Here is a 17,292-nt window from a genome sequence, read left to right on the forward strand (position 1 = left end):
AACTGAAGAGTTTTAAACCAATTAGTACTTAGCAATGTGAAGAGTTTTAAACCAGACCGACCTACTATTATATATATACAACACCACACCAAGACCTTCTATGTGGTTTACCTTTCTCTGCCGTTTCTACTTTTTTGTTTCTACAAACCCTTCGTCATCAACCCTCAAGGTATTTTTTACATGAATTTCTCTTTTGTAAATACTTTTGTTTTTCATACTTCTTCTTTAATATTTTGTGTTTATGTAACTTATTTTTCTATTTTTACTTCCATTGCCTGTGTTTGTGTAATATTTTATGAATAACCAAACTTTTAGACACCATGTTTGATTCTAGAGTTTTTATGGATGGAGTAAATGCTAAAAGAAAGCTAGAGGTAGAGGTAATATATGCAACCAAAGTATCTTGATTTTTTTATTCTCATGTTTGACATCTTATTTTTGCTCGATGAATACTTTGTGTTATAGAATATTATTTTTATATTACTTTATTTGCTTTTCCCCCCTAAAAACCTCGGCGGAACTTAGAAAGTTTTCTTTTGTTAATAAGTTGTTGTTCCATATTTCATAAAAATTTAAACATGGTAGAAACAAAAATAGTGTGCATTTGTTTCATCTTAAAAAATATATACAATATGGTTATTTTTTTCAAACTATGTATATATTTATTTCGTGTTATAAATATTTATTTTCATTCATTTTTAACTAATTGCAACATTGAAGATATTTAACCATCGTTAATTATCCAGTGTATCGCATGAGTTAGCGACTAATTTATAAAATAAAAGCATTTGACTTTTTGATTAACATGTTTTCATATTGCTATATAAACTTTTGAAAACTCACATTTTCCCAACTCATTGTAATATATATATATATATATATATATGAGTCTTATGAGAGAGAGAGAACCAAATATAACTCATTATTAATGTTTTGTAAGATAAAGTGACGCATCACTGATCAATTCTAATTAAATTACTTTTGGTATTTTCTAAATAAACTTCAATTTAACTACATTACGCAATTTTTTTACAAATTCTTTTATTTATAAATATTTTCGATAAACTTTCTCATGCATTATTAATTTATATTATAACTTGTGTGTTACAGAGTTGCCTACCCATTAGAACAACCGTGAATTTTGACAATCACGAATGTCCCTCTACGTCTAGTAATTAACTTACAATTTATGATGACTCTAAAAAAAAAAAAAAAAAAACTTACAATTTATGATAAGAATTGGGGATGCAAAGAATTGGTAAAAGGATAATTAAAAATTAGTTAAAACTGTGAGTTCCAGTTACTTCAACTAGTAAAGTCTCTAATGGTTGTATAAGAGATCTGGGGTTCAATCCCCGCCTACACCAAAAATTTATTGGTGTCTTAGTTTGATGACAAAGAGTTATCATTAGGAGCGGACATCATAGGTTGAAACTAGGACTAGAACCACATCGGAATAAATAATCATCAAAAGTTTTGATTGATGTCTTTTGCATGGCAGGATCTATCACAAAAAAATTAAATGACACTAGTCACTAATTTGTGTGATGCACCAAATAGTTAATAACTGTTAATTATCTTTACTATGTTCAATGCTATAATTAGTAAAAAATGAATGAAAATCAATATTTATATATGGAACAACTTTCTCCCAAAAAAAAACAAAACAAAACAAATAGATACATATTTTGAAAAAATAACCATACAGCTTATGTTTCTACCATGTTAAACTTTTTAAGAAACGTGAAATAATAAAATACAACAATTTAATGATAAAAGAAACTTGACAAGTGGTCAAGGGTGACCTATGATTTGCTATCACCCATCTTTGGCAGCCACATCACCTTGTATACAGCAATTACTACAAACAAGGTTGCAGACTTGCAGCAAATACTCTTCCTATTATATATATATATATATATATATATATATATAGATTAAGGAGTACAAAAAAAAAAAAAAAAAAGCCTGTAAGCATCTTTGGTAATATATTTTCTAATATGGAAAAACCATGCATCTAGGGTGTTACAGTTTATTGTTTGTAGAATTTACTTCCAATGGAAAACTTGCAAAAAGATAATGCCTTGCTTTTTTAGTAAAAGATCTGGATGATGCTGCTGCATTTGAAATATATGGAGATATAATATGGATAGTATTGTTGTTTATTCCTTACGTTTGCTTTATATAGAATCAAAAGTATATCATATTGATGAGTTGTGCTCTTGTTTTAATGATAAAAATATTTTGTTGTGTCATAAAATTAATATGATCTAGGTTTTCTCACAATTCCTAAAGCCTTTGCAACTCCAGCCTTTGCAAATCCATTTTCGTATACAAGTAGTCAAATACAATAAAGTTAAGAAGAAACCGCCTTCAAAAAGAAAAGAAAAATAGTAAAAGTGAAGAAGAAACCATGATGTTCAACAAATCTTTTTTGGAACTTGAGATTGCAACGGTGGGTAGTCATAGGATGTTGTTCTTGGTATATCATGGAATTTAGATTACATGGACAGATAGTACTGCAATTTTTTTTTTTTTTTTTTTTTTTTTTTTGAGACAGTAATAGAAGTGCTCTTATAATTTTTCTCTTCTACTTGCATTTTATTTTTTGTTTTATTCCTTAAGATATATAATTGTGTTTTTCACTAAGAGCCTTATAGCTTTTAAATGTAACTGACATTTTTTTTTTTTTTAATTTTATAATGAAGACGTATAGGGTTCAAATATCTCATCCCTCATTGTAAATATCAAATTATAAAAAAAAAAAAAAAAAAAGTTTACCTAAGGAAATATATTTCATTTATAGAACTTGCGAGTTCTTATCAAAACTGTTTGTACTTTGTAGTTTTATAAATTCATTGTTGTTCTTATCAGAACTTATTTTGTTTTATAATTTCATTGTTAAAGCCTTAAAGGTGCTTTCTAGATAAGGGAAAAAGTAAAGAAAATAAGATTGTTAAATTTGGTCCCCCACAAGTGAAGATATATTGTTTAGGGATCGATTCATCTACTGGAAATAGTAATGACTTTTAGAGAGACATAAGTTTCAAGGCTGATCAATGTATTTTCATGATAAAACATATTACAAAGTGATAATTAGGATTTTTAAAATAATTATACTTTAAGATAAGTACTTTAAAATCCTATTATTTGACCGTCTTTAAATCTTATCAACTCACTTATTTTAATCCCATGAAGCAAATTATTTTTTAAGACAAAGACTCAATCAATCACAAAAATTCATTTAATTAATTTTAATTAATGAACAATCAAAAAATTAATTTTCATTAATCATGTGTGATTGGCTTCACCCAAATAAATGCATGCAGATTGTTAAAATTTGATCTTGCGATACCTTTCGATCCACCGTCCAATTTGAAAACCAAATGTATTGTTATGATTGTTGGAACCTCAAGATCATTTTCATGATATGTGACGAATGATTTAGTGATTAAATGCAATCACAATTTTTGGGTACATAAAATGACCATTTTGCATTCTTCCAAGATTAAATTATAGTTACAAAATGGAGTGTCTACAGTCACTACCACATAAATTTTTGCAAGTATTGTTCTTTCAAAAATTTAGATATAACAAAAGTGATACACCATAATTTTTGAATTCTGAACTATACAATTCTAGTACGGTATTCAAGTTTAGAGGGGAAAACACCAAATTTTAGTCCCAAAAATTCAGTTTTCAACCCTGAGATTTCATAGTCGCAATTAGCAATTGAAATAAAACCATGAAAATGAAAAGTAATAATAATAAATTCACAAGCTAAAAAATAGTGTAGAAATAAAGGATGATCAAGCTAAATCAAATGAAAAATAGTGATGAGGGAAAAAAGGGTTACTAGTGGTGAGAATGGGATTTGTCATTTTGAAGGAGGAATTTGCCAAGGGAAAAAGCCTAGCAAGCAACAAATCACTAGCACCACACAAAAGGTTCACAATAGTGTTTGAAGTTGCCCTAATAGAGGACGACTAAATCCACTTCGATGATAAACTCAAAAGATAACTTAATTTGCAATACCAGTGTTTTAGACTCAAAGTTGCTTACCCCTTGTGTGTATGTATTTGTTTTTATATATATATTAAAAAAAAAGGGTAGTTATCCCATATTATTTAAGAGAGTGTGTTGTATGTAGTAAAATTTTCTTCATCCTCCCTAAAAAGTTACCATGGTTATTGAGTAGAGTTTGTGGTGTGTTTTTGTGTTAGAACTTCATTCTTTCTCCCATGTGTGTGTGTTTCTAAAAATACCAACAAAAAAAAAAAAAAAAAAAAGTTACTTTCCCCTTGTGAGCTTTTTCGGGTATCTTAATTGCATTAGTTTATTTTGAGAATGCTTTATATTTGGTGGGGTTTCCCAGAGTTTGGGACTAGTTAAAAGCAAACTATTTTTCAAAAAAGCTAGTTATTTATTTATTTATTATTTTTTTTAAAGCTATGACAAAAGGCAAAAAACCTAAAAGCTTTTTTCAAATAGATACTTAGAGCATCAATATCCGGTTTCTAAAAGATATCTCATTTTACCATTTCACAAGTTACTTTATTTATTATACCATATCATTTTATAATGCACCCAACATCCCAACTTTTATTTTACGATACAACACATCAAAATAATATAAATAAATTATACAATAAAATAATAAAAAATTATCTATCACTTCTCTCTCTAATTTCTCCCACTCTCTCAACCACACCACCACTAATGATCTCTCTCAACCACATCTCCACACAACAACCACCGTGACCCCAGACCCACCACAAACTCAGCAAATACATAGCCACAAACCAAACAAAATACAACCATAAACCTAGCAAATCCATTAAAAAACAACCAAACAACTCAATCACCACCATGCCCACCACGCCACCACTGCCCACCAAAATCCCATCGGAACCAAACACCAAAATTGAAAAAAAATAAAAATAAAAATAATTAATTAATTAACAAATACCCACCAAAAACCAACCAAAACCCCAGACACAAACCCAACAAACTTATTAAAAAAAACAATCAAACAATTCAGTCACCACCACAACCCCAGACACAACCAAAACCACGCCACCACTGCCCACCAAAATCCCATCGGAACCAAACACCAAAATTGAAAAAAAATAAAAATAAAAATAATTAATTAATTAACAAATACCCACCAAAAACCAATCAAAACCCCAGACACAAACCCAACAAACTTATTAAAAAAAAACAATCAAACAATTCAGTCACCACCACGCCACCACCATGCCCTCCACTATCCCATTGCCCACCAAAATCCTACCGGAACCAAAAAACCAAATTAAAAAAATTAAAAAACAAAACCAACCACGGCCACTATTACCACCATTACCCAGAATCGAAACCCAACACCACCACCACCGTTACCCAACCACAACCGCGGTTCCACCACGATCTCCACGCCTCCACGAAGCCGTTGTCTCCATGCAACCCACCTCAAAAAATTGGTTTGAGAGATCATTTTTTGGGTTTAAAGAGCTAGAGAGAGACAATTCGGCCATTGGGGGAGGGGGGGGGGAAGAAAGTGAGAGATCGAGCTGAGATTGGTGGTGGCTATTCTAGGTTTGAGAGATAAATAGAGTTAGAGGTGAAGAGAGACCACCGTGGTGTTGGTGGCGGTGAGTGGTAGAGCATGTGAGCTTCGAGCATGGAAGGGAGAAGAGAGTGAGAGGGAGAGTTAAGAAAGGGGAGATTCAGAGAGTGAGAGGGACAAAGGGAGAACAGAGAAGAGAAAGATAAAGGGAGAGAGCAAATGTGAGTCAAAGAGAGAGAGAGAGAGAGAGAGGTGGGAATAAAAGAGATTAAAAAACTATACAACTTTGCTACTGTACCATCATAAATTTAGGATGGTATTATAGTTAAGTTGTGAATTTTTTTACAATTGCAAGTTGGGGTACACATCTTTTTAGAGGGTTGATGCTAAAATTTAGCATATCCGGAGTTTTACAACTCCAAATACTGATGCTCTTAGGGTGTGTTTATTTGGAGAGATTTTAGGGAGGATAGAAAATTTAGGAGAGAAAAGTGGAGAGAGAAATTTTAATGGGTGTTTGAATGGAAGGGGGAGTGGAAAAAATGTGGTGGGGTCTAGGTGTTCTTCCCAGGCTCACTAAAAAGTTTTCTCTCCAAAATGGGAAGAAATCTAGGGAGAGAAGCTCGCTAACATGAGTTGCCCAAAATGCCCATACACATTCTTCTTTGCTAACATTTTTTGTTTCTTCTCTGTTACTACTTTATGCACATTTATGTTGTTTTGGATTTTTTGTTTTATCTCACTTTTTTTTTTCTTTTTCTTTCTTTTGTTTTTATTACTTTCTTCTATAGTTCCTTTCTTTTCTTTTTTTTTTTCCCCACCATTTTTTGGATCTGGTATGTGCCTTTGAATTTTTTTTTAAAAAAAAAGTGATATGTCCATACATAATATTTTTAAATAGATAAATGTGTATAAAAAATTGTATTGCATTTTCTTTTATTTAATAGGGACATAATTGTAAATTTATACCAAATTCATTTTTCATAGTTTTCCATTTCTCCACTTGTCTATCCTCTCAACTAAACACATATGAGAGAAAACTAAATCTTTTCTATCCTCTTACTTTTTTATCATTTCCCCATTTTTTATCCTTCCACTTTTCCACCCTTTTATAGGTGTAGAAAATGAGGGGAGTTTAGTAGTCCAACAATGTTACAAATGTAAATTTTTAAAAAATATTGAGGTGGTAGATTGTAATTAATGTATATAGTATATTATGTTTGCATAGGATTCAAAATTAACCGTTTAACAACAATTTGAAGTACAATAATTATGATTTGCCATTTTAGTAGTTGTGACTTGTGAAATATATTTTGCATTAGACTTTCATACTCCATGTTGATGCCCATTTTTGCGAATCCATATCCAAAAGCCCATAAGGAAGAAAGCCCAATAAAAATCAAGGCCCAAAGACCCACCAAGAAGACCAAAGAGCAAGAAAGGTCTAGAGAAAGAAGTGCAAGGGAAAGCGATCTATAGCAAAACGTAGATCTGTAGCAAATTACAAATTTGCAACAGAATACAGATCTACTGCAGAATACAGTTCTTCGGCAGAATGGCTTCGGCAAATCAAGACAAATTGGGCTTAAGACCCTTTTAATCTAGTTAACATTATTTGGCCCACAAAGGCCCAAATCCTTTTGTATAAAAGGATAGGTGTGACAACTATATGAAAAAGCACAATGAAAAGAAACAAGGAACAGTAGGAAGTGTCAGCAGTAGGAATCATGTGAAGGAAAGAAAAGCCAAACTGAAGGAAATGACAAACACGGTAGGAAACGTGTGAAGAAATAAGACAAAAACATGCAGCAGAACGAAACAGAACTAATCTGCTATGGCAGAAACAGCGTGGGAACTAAAGAAGACAAAAGCAAAAGATAGTAAAGCAAGCACAGAAGGGCCGGAGCACCACCAACCTATACCCAGCCAATACAAGAGAGCTGGGCCTACGGTCAAGGGGATTCAGAGGGTGTGGTTTGGTGGTGGGGGGGAAAATAGGGTCTATATTTGATTTCCTGCATGACTTCTTTTGGGAATATACCTTGCTGGGATGGTATCTTACCCAAAAGAAGTAATAGATGGTCAGGGTCATTTGATACATGCCATAGAGCTAGGTAGTGAGGTAGCCCAATCCTTATCCATTTAAACATAGAGGTAGAGGTATACAACAGGAACAAACAAAATGGAATTTTGTCATGAAATGAGTAATGGTATAGCTGACGTATTCTAAGTAATGGCAGTGATTGGGGCAACCAATGGGTTGGTAGGTAGTCCTGAAGGGATGCCCACAACAAACCAAAAACAGTTTGTAAAGCCCTAGGGGTAAAAGGGAGAAATCCCATTGAATCAGTTCGCTATAAAAAGAAGAGGTAACCATGACAGAAGAGGGAGAGACCCAATTGGGGGGGGGGGGGAAGCACCTATGGGAGGCACTTAGAAAGAGAGAGTCACCTAGAGAGAGGGACCTAAAAAAAGAAAATACTAAAGGGGAAATAACCCACGGCAAGAGAGTAGTAAGCAACTAAGAGTAAAAAGAATGGAGAGAAAGAAAGAAAGAAAGTGGTAAAAAGAAAAGAGAAAACATGGCAGGAATAGGGACATGCATCAATAGACCATATTTTCCCTCCCTCTTAGCAAACCCACTCTTTGAAGTCTCCAAAAGTAATAGCTAGTAACCATTTAGGCTTATTCTCCAAAATGCACAACTTTGATGGCAGAAGTCTATGACAAGGTTGTTCAAGTTGGGGTTTGGGTTCTTTCTTGGTTTACTTACTCTATGAGAAGATTCAATACTTGATTTTGATTGCAAATATATTTGATTTCTCTCATTAAAAACTATATTTGTTGTATTTAGTCATTTTGTTGTGGCACGTTTTTATCACGTTTGCTGCATCAGTTGTCTTGCTGTGGTATCTTTATTTGTTGTAGTAGTTATTCTGCTGTAGTACCTTTTATTATATTTACCGTGTTACCTATTATACTAGCTAAACTTGTTTTGCTGAAGTTTTCTGCTTTATTTGTTATTACGTGTTTTACTTTTGACACGAACTAATCATTATTCTGCCATAAGTATATATATACATATATCTTGTTTCTCATTTTCTGCAAAATATATTTTATAGATTTATATGTGAATACGTATAAATATATTTACCAATATGTGTATGTATATATTTGAGAATATGCTAACTCATGTAAGCTAACATTTACTTGATTGGTATTTTTTTTGGGTTTTAGATTTGTTTATGTGCAGGAAGTAGAAAAGTATTTATGCAGTAAAAAATGAAGAGTAGTCATTCATATAGCAAAAAGCTTTACTGCACGACAGAAGGCTTTAATGTACAGCAGATAGTTTTAATGCACAGCAGAAGGCTTTAATGCACAATAGAAAACTTTATTGCACAGTAGACGGTTTTATTGCACAGTAGGAAGTTTTACCGCATAGCAGAAAAGTCAGTCCTGCGATAGAAACTAGAGAAAAGTTCCTTTTGTGACAGAAACTGGAAAAAAGTTCATTCTGCGGCAGAAACAGAGGATAAGTCCACTTTGCAGCGTCTTCCCTTGGGCTTGGACTCAACGTTTGCGCACAAACTGGCCGCAGCAAAATGGTACTTTGAAGACCATTCTGCGAAGCGCCAGACCTAACTTCCTTCTTAGAAAAAGAAACGTAAAAAGAACCCTTGATACTCCAAAAGAATCCTCCCCACCCGCCTATTTCATCTATTCACAATTCAGACTAAATTTTACAAATCTAAAATTGTACATATTGTTATGTTATTTAAAATTTGAACAATGAATTGGGTGAAATGGACAGCATGAGCATCCAAGGCGTTGGCCTGCAGTTTTAGTTTGTTTACTTTAAAGCGGCATGTCGTTTAGAACCTGCACCCCTAAAATTTCAAAAAAACTAGAGGGAAATATCATTTCTTCTCTCATTCACAAAAATTCCAAAACCCAGAGAGAGAGAGAGAGAATCATACTTCTCGCTCTCTCAGTCTCAGCAATCAGCAATCCCTACAAATACAATACAAATTAAAAGCACTTCCATTTCCAAAAAGCTTTTCAATTTAACAATGGCCGAAACCCTAAGCCCAAACCCCAAACAAAGGCTCCTCCAATCGCCCACCAGCCCCTTCTTCCTCGGCTCCAACGACGACCACCTCGAGCGCGCCCAGGCCCGAGCCGCCCGCGCAGCCAAGGTCCGTCGCATCTCCGTCGTCTCTCCGCCTCCACGTGGCGCCTCCGATCCCGATAAATTCCTCGGCAAGCATCAGATCCTCGATCTCTTCCGCAATTGCATCAAACTCGCCAGTGAAAATGTCTGTATAACTCTCTCTTGCTTGCTCTACCGTTTTTCTCTCTCTTTAATTTTGAATTCAAAGTTTGATTTTTAGTGAAAAGTAAACACTGATAGAAAAAAAAAATGACGAATATACTGAATTGTAAGAAATTAGGTTTCTTTTTTAATAAAGATATTTAAATATAATATCATGTTTCGTAAATTATGAATTTTGATGAGAATTCTCTCTGTTTAAAACAATGTACTTGTTTAATTTCGGTAGAAAATAACCGCTGAGAGAAAGAATCAAGTTTAACTATAAGAAATTTAATTTCTCTTGAAAAAGAGAATCACATATATAATCATGCTTTGTATAATGTGAATTCAAAAGATATTTTGTCCGTATTTGTTTGCGCTTGAATTTTACTGCTTTTATATATAAATTTGATTTTTTTCCCCACTATTGCATGAAACTTTTCAGCAAAATTATTTGTATTCTCTCTCTCTCTCTCTCTCTCTCTCTTTACGATTGTCTTCTTAAACTATATGTTCCTGTTTATTTTGAACTAGAAGTTAAGTGTTAGCGGAAAACAACCATAGAGAGAAAAAGAGTTTAACTTTAATATAAGATTTTTAAAGCAATTGAATATATAGTCATGCTTGGTAGAATGTGAATTTTGAAGTGATTTTCTTTTTCTGGGTACTTAAATTTTTGTGCTTTATTATGAATTTATTGATTTTTTATTTTTATTTTATTTTTTTGGCGTGCAGAAAATTAATCAGAAGAACACTTGGGAGCTGAATTTGATAGACCATTTAACAGAAGTTATAAAGGTTGAGGAAGAAGATGATGCTGAGACGAACTTTCAAAAGGTACGTGTTGTGATTTTTGTGGATTATGTGGTAGACAATGCAGGTCTTTTAGCAGCTGATTGCTGCAAAAAATTCTTGAGCTGAAACATTAGTTGGATGTTAAGACAAATACTATTGGATAGTGACTAGAACTTGGATTTTATGTGAAACAAATTTTGGATTGGGAGAATGATGATTTAAGTGAGGGTGGGGCAACAAGATGCGCCTTTAAATCTGGTTAGAAATTAGGTCTTGTAGTGTGATGTGGTTGTTTTAAGCTTTATAGGAATTGATGTAGGTAATATTATAAGACTATATCATTCTATATATTAAAGAGTAATTTGGCTTTTTATAGTTGTTGAGCAAGTGATGATTCTAAAACTGTTGATTTAACATTCCCAGTGCTCTTTTGCATATGCTGCAAGTATTAATTAATTTCTTATTTGTTTAGGCAAGTTGCACTCTTGAAGCTGGAGTTAAGATTTACTCTTTAAGGGTGGATTCAGTGCATTCAGAGGCATATAAGGTCCTTGGTGGGATGAACAGAGCAGGTCAAGAAAATGAACAAGGTTTGGTGATGTAACCTTAGAGATTGGCCTTTTTGTTTCTGTTTTCCTTTTGGGTGTGTATGTGTGTGTGTGGCCATTGGGGAGGGGGTTGTTAAAACTTAAACATACTGAAGATTGTAGTTTTTTTCATCATTTTTGTCTATTGACACTTGAGGGTTGTAAGAAATGTAAAGGATATTCAAGTTGAGGCATGGTGACCTTCACACTTTTTCAAATTATAAAAGGAACAAACAAAAATGACTTTCTTGGCCTTTAGATGGCAAAATTATGCATATTTTGTAAGTCTTGCTGTCATATGTGCCAATGAGCTCTGGCTCATACAGCACCTCCTCCTCTCCTTGTAAAGGCAAGATGGAGGGTGATGTATTGGGTTCAAATCCATTGGATATGAGTGTAACTTACCTATAAATTAAAAGTTACTATCATATGCATGCTGTGGACTGTAAGTATAATAACTTCATGTTGTAAGATTAATTTTTATGTTGCTGATGTGTGTCACTGTGTTTCGCATTTGAATTTATACCCTTTAAGTTTTGTGAGTCTTCTGATTCTTTTTTGTAATTCCAGATGCTACTGAGGATGATGCCAATGTTGACATTGGACAAGAGGGAGGTCATTCCAAGAAAGAGACAGAGAGAAAGGTTGATAGTTCTCTTACCATTTAATGGATTATTTCAGAAAAATATATACTAACATTAGTAAAAACATGCAGTTGTCCCCTTTATCAACACTGGAATCATCTTTCGAGGCTCTTAATGTAAAGAAGTTTGATGGTGATCACACATCCTGTGCTGTCTCTGTTACTAGTGTGGAATGTAATTTTGAGATTATAAAGAATTGCCATTGTTTTTTCAGTTGCATTTGCAGTCGATCCACTTTATCATCAGACCTCTGCACAATTTGATGAAGGTGGAGCCAAGGGTCTTTTAATGAATAATCTTGGAGTATATGGTGGATGTAGGGTGCTTTTTGATTCACTTGAAATACCAGGGAAGTGCACATCATGTAAAAATCAGCATGATAAATCCGATACAATTGATCTATCTTTTGCCAAAGGTTTGTTGCTTTTTTTCATATATGGTGTTTCTGGTCTTTACTTTATAATAGAAGAATTCAGTTCCAAAAACAACTGTGTTCTTGGTCTATTTACAGAATATGTTGAACAGATGGTATTGAACATGCGAAGAGAGGAAGAAATTTCGCCAACTCTGAGAGACATAGTCAATCAATTTGATGAAGATAATAGAAGGCCATCTGATCTCTATTCCTCTGGCCAGAAATCAGCAGAAAATGTTGATGTAGCTTATGAACCTGATTTTGTTGGTGATGCATTTGACAATTGTGGGACCTGGAATTATGATCATGATGACCAAGCAAGTGTGGCTGATGAGGGCCCCATTTATGCGGAATCAACTAATCCAAGTTATCATGAGGTGTTTGCTAAAGTCTACCCATATAATTGGTTTTGGGCAGTCATATATATTCTTTGATTTTCTCTTTATCTTTTGAGGAAATAAAGCATGGTTCTGTTTGATGATATCTTGTGTTGAATTTTGTAGGAAAATGAACCATTTTCTTTCGAACCTAATATGGATGACAGATTTGAGAAAGTTGATGGTTATCTGTTCTTAAGTCTGGGATTGACTAAACAAAATGCTTGGGCAGGTCCTGATCATTGGAAGTACAAAAAATCTAAAGGTAGGGTTCCGGAGACTAGTTCCAAGTTATTGCATCAATCAGCTTATACATTTTAGTACCTTTTCTAATGGTATTGTATCATGGAATCTGTTTTGAAGGTTTAGAGGATGATCCTGCTGCAAAAAATGAATCAACAGTAATAACCAAGCGTCCAAGAAATAAGAAACAAGCAGAATCTGATGTTGATTTCACAAAAGCATTGGATGAAGTCATGCCAGATGTCTTTGCTCCTCCCAAAAATCCCAAGTCGTTACTACTGCCTGGAAATAGAGCACCTTCTAATATAAAACTTCCTGAAGATTGCCATTATCAACCAGAAGATCTTGTGAAGTTATTTCTTCTCCCAAATGTAAAGGTAATTCTTGTTGTCAATCATACAACTAGAACATGGTTTGCTGTTGAAATGTTATGTTTTCATTTTATTTTAACATTGTTGAATGCATAATTTGCTGCAGTGTCTTGGGGGGAAGGGAAGAAAATGCTCAGGTAAAATTTTCTGTCTTTGCAATAAAAATATCTTTTTCAATGTTTATTGTCTTGTGGTCCTTATATTTTCTCCACCTTTTGATAAAATGTGCACATGATATTTAGAATAAATTGTTATAATATGCATTTGGGGTTTCATTAGTTATTAGATTAAATAGTTGCTGTTTCCGTTATATATATATTATATAATTTATAATATGATCTTAAGCGTCCTTATATTCTTCAGATGTATCAAGGCAACAATGTGATGATTATGGGCCTCTGCCATCCTGGGATGATGATAGTGCGTTTGGTGGCCAATATGATGACGGAAATGACCATAGTGATGTAGAGGACTCCAGCACACTTGTTTCTCAACCTCGCCAGGTTGTCTTCTTTTCATCGCTGCATAATTTTGTTTTAGCACTTGCATTTGTGAATGTGTCTGAACCTTGGAGTTAGGACTTCCTATGAATTGGATTGGTTTTAAAACATGAGTTTATGCATTAACATACAAATTTGCCATTATTTTCAGACTAATTCAAATTGTTAGGTTAAACACAATAAGCATATAGTGGGAACATTTGTAGTTGGAGCTTATGATTTGCTTCCTTTATCTAAACAATACAGGTAAATAAAGTTGAGGTCCAGTATGACAAAACTTCTAAGCAAGTTGATGTCCAGGCACTGAAAGAAACTCTTTGGGACCATATACAAGAATCTCCTAGTATGTGTCCTCAGGTATGATAATAGTTTTGCCTTGTAGCACATATGCAATTATCTTATGTTATTTACAATGTTCCTTCCATAAATTCTTTAAAGCACAGAAAGAGCTTGTTCAGGATTTTTGTTTAATAAACTGACAAACATATGAACGTGATGGTTTTCACTTTGTCCACATGGCAATTAATTTTTTCATTTTAAAACCATTCTTTATTTTCTGAAAAGTAATTAACTTCATTGATAAATAAAAGAGAACAATACAATGAAAATAAAAACACACAGGCAGTGTGCTACAGAAAAATAAGAACTAAAAAGGAACTAGCAAGGAAAGTAAAAAATCAAGTAAATCTTGCTTGCAAAGAATTGAACGTAGAAACACCCTCTTAATCCTACTTAATCAAAAGTCTTACTCTACATTTTCTTGCCAAATTTCTAGCTTGAATTTAACTCCACTTCTAGTCCATCCGCTAAAACTAAATGATCTTCAAAAAGCGTACATCAAGAGACTTCCTCTTGAGTTGGTTTAGTGAGTTCATCCATCACTAGAGCAAAGAGATATGGACTTAATGTTGATTCTTGATGCAAACCTATAGTGATAGGAAACTCATTTGTTATTCTTCCACTTATTCTCACGCTAATTACAACTCTGTCATACATATCCTTAATTTTGATGATTACAGAATTGGGGGTGGGCCAGTGGGGGATTTTTTTTTTTTTTTTTGATAAGTAATCAGTTTATTGATATCAAAAAGGGGAACACCCTAGTACACAGGGAGTGTACAAGGGGTTAAACAATCAAGAACAAAAATTCCAAGAATCTAGGAAATCAAAAAAAGATAAAAATTATTGGTTACGCAAAGCAGCCAACCAATCCATTAAAGTTCTAAAGAAAAATAGCTTTAGGTCTGATATGGATCTCTCCTCATCTTCAAAGCACTTACTATTTCTCTCCCTCCAAAGACACCACGATAAGCAATGGGGAACAATCAACCATATATACCCATTTCAATGATGACCAACTCTACCTTGTCAACATGCTAGAAGCCCCACTACAGATTGTGGCAAAACCCAGTTCACTCCAAACAAACCAAACACCATAGCCCATAGTGGGGGATTTAAACTCTGGATGTCTTCATTGAAAACATTAAGAAGTTCCAACCAATTGAGTTACAAAGCTCTTGGCCAAGTTAATATACTTGAGGAACTCATTTCTTTTCCAAAATCCACCACTTAACCTTTCTAGGGACACTATCTCTAGGGCAGAAACTCATTATAAAAAAAAAAAATTGTGATGGGAAAATCATTGGAGCGCTCAATGATTTTCTTAAACTTTGAAATCCCTTCTTTGGTGAAGGGAGCCACACCAATCCATCACCTTGCCATTGGGTGAACTCTACCGCATACAAATCATCAAAAAATGTTCAACTGATTCTCTCTCAACCTTGAGTTTCTCTAAAGAAGAGTAGATTCCACTGCAGTTAACCATTTACTTAGTCCATCTAATCCAAAACAAGGGCATCTCTATCTCTAGCAAATCAGAATAATTCAGGATATGTTTCTTTGAGACTTCCATCGCTAGTCCAATGATCTTTCCAAAACAAAACTTTAGAGCTGTCCCCCATCTCAATGCATGTCTAAGAGGCAAATTTATCCCAACCACTTCTAATATACTTCTATAAGCCAACCGCATAAGGGGTTTGACAACATTAGAGCACGATTTTGCTATCAATTACCTTCCTCCACCGTGAGTCCCTTTCAGTGACATAAAGCCACAGCCACTTACCATTGGTAAGGCTTGAAGTAGAAATCTTAATGAATCAACATGCTTTGGATTGATTGTTGATTACTATTTTAAGTTGACAGTCAAAACATTTCTATGATATTGCATCAATCGAACAATATTAAGACACTGTTATTCTTTCATATTTCTCCAAGTTGCTTTGTATCTTCATTTTAAGCGTCTCTAAATGCATTCTCATGGTGTGCATATATTTATATCTGGTATTTTGAAAAGGTAATGCTAATTCATATATTTCTATCTTGAAAAGGGTCTACAAGAAGTGGCATCATTCAGGCAGATCTTGGCCAGCTTTCCTACTGACTGCAAAGCTGCTGCAACTATTAGTGATATCTCCCCTCATTTGTGTTTTATATGCCTCTTACATTTGGCTAACGAGCATGGGTTGAGAATTCATGGCAACTCCAATTTGGATGATCTCAGTATACACCTTTCCTCATAATGATATGCAAGAGGGACAGTCTAGAGCAGTATCTTGCACATAGTTTATTGTACTCTGCTGTGGAAAATGTGTAGCAAGTATAATGTGTTTGGGAAGTGATGAAAGCTAAAGCTTATTAGAGTTTTTAGCTTATTTTTGTTATTATTTATGGGTTCTGTTGTACTTTTTGATACTATTTATGGGTTCTATTTATGGGTTCTGTTCTACACACCTATAACCTGATCTACTTTAAAAGAAAAAAACATTAGTTGATCAGCTTTTGTTTGAGCATTTTTGTATGAAAAATGTGCAACTCACTGATCCATGTAGTAATCTTCCCATGTTCTTAGCATAACTTCTTGAGTTGTCATGGAAGATTTGACAAGTATCTATCAGAAAGAAAAAAGAAAAGAAAGAAACAAGTATTTTTCTTGCCGCATGCACATTTACAGTAAGAATTTCCAGTCACATTTAAATCGTTTTTGTTTTGTTTCTAGAGCTATAGTAGTTGATGTTCAAAATTGTCAAACATGGCATCTTTGCTGAAATCTGCATCATTGATTGTGAAACTCTAATGAATTGACTACAATAATAGAAGTCCCCAAATATTAAAAATGCAAATAGGAGTGGACAACTGTTGTTTTCACAAGCTGCTTACCAAGTACTTGAATACATTTTTCAGCAACAATAATATTTCCACAATTATCGCTGAAGTTGTTGGAAAAATTGTTTGTTCAGTGGTGTACACAATTATTGCCTGAATATTGTTGAAAACATGATTTATCCCTTTAGTTTCTGATACCTTCGTTTTAGGGGGGCACCTCAAAGTTGTACCAGCATCAAATCCGTGGTTAGGTTTAACAAATCATTATTATTATTATTATTCGTTGGGTTAAGTTGTTTAGCAAATTCAATTGGGTCCAG

The 17,292-nt window shown here is 33.7% G+C and overlaps 1 protein-coding gene across 1 annotated transcript; it reads left to right on the forward strand.

Moving 5' to 3' along the window:
• The first annotated feature begins 9,491 nt into the window (after positions 1-9,491).
• On the forward strand, positions 9,492-16,564 carry LOC126695312 (condensin complex subunit 2-like). The gene is given in 14 exon segments (XM_050392008.1): positions 9,492-9,882; positions 10,614-10,715; positions 11,146-11,263; positions 11,831-11,904; positions 11,976-12,036; positions 12,119-12,319; positions 12,416-12,696; positions 12,823-12,961; positions 13,060-13,316; positions 13,417-13,447; positions 13,674-13,813; positions 14,057-14,167; positions 16,198-16,380; positions 16,382-16,564. Coding segments are annotated over 14 exon segments (1,995 nt in total). The 5' UTR covers positions 9,492-9,636; the 3' UTR covers positions 16,433-16,564.
• The last annotated feature ends 728 nt before the right edge of the window (positions 16,565-17,292 follow it).

This window comes from Quercus robur, chromosome 8 (assembly GCF_932294415.1).
Source record: "Quercus robur chromosome 8, dhQueRobu3.1, whole genome shotgun sequence".
Classification (NCBI taxonomy): Eukaryota; Viridiplantae; Streptophyta; class Magnoliopsida; order Fagales; family Fagaceae; genus Quercus; species Quercus robur.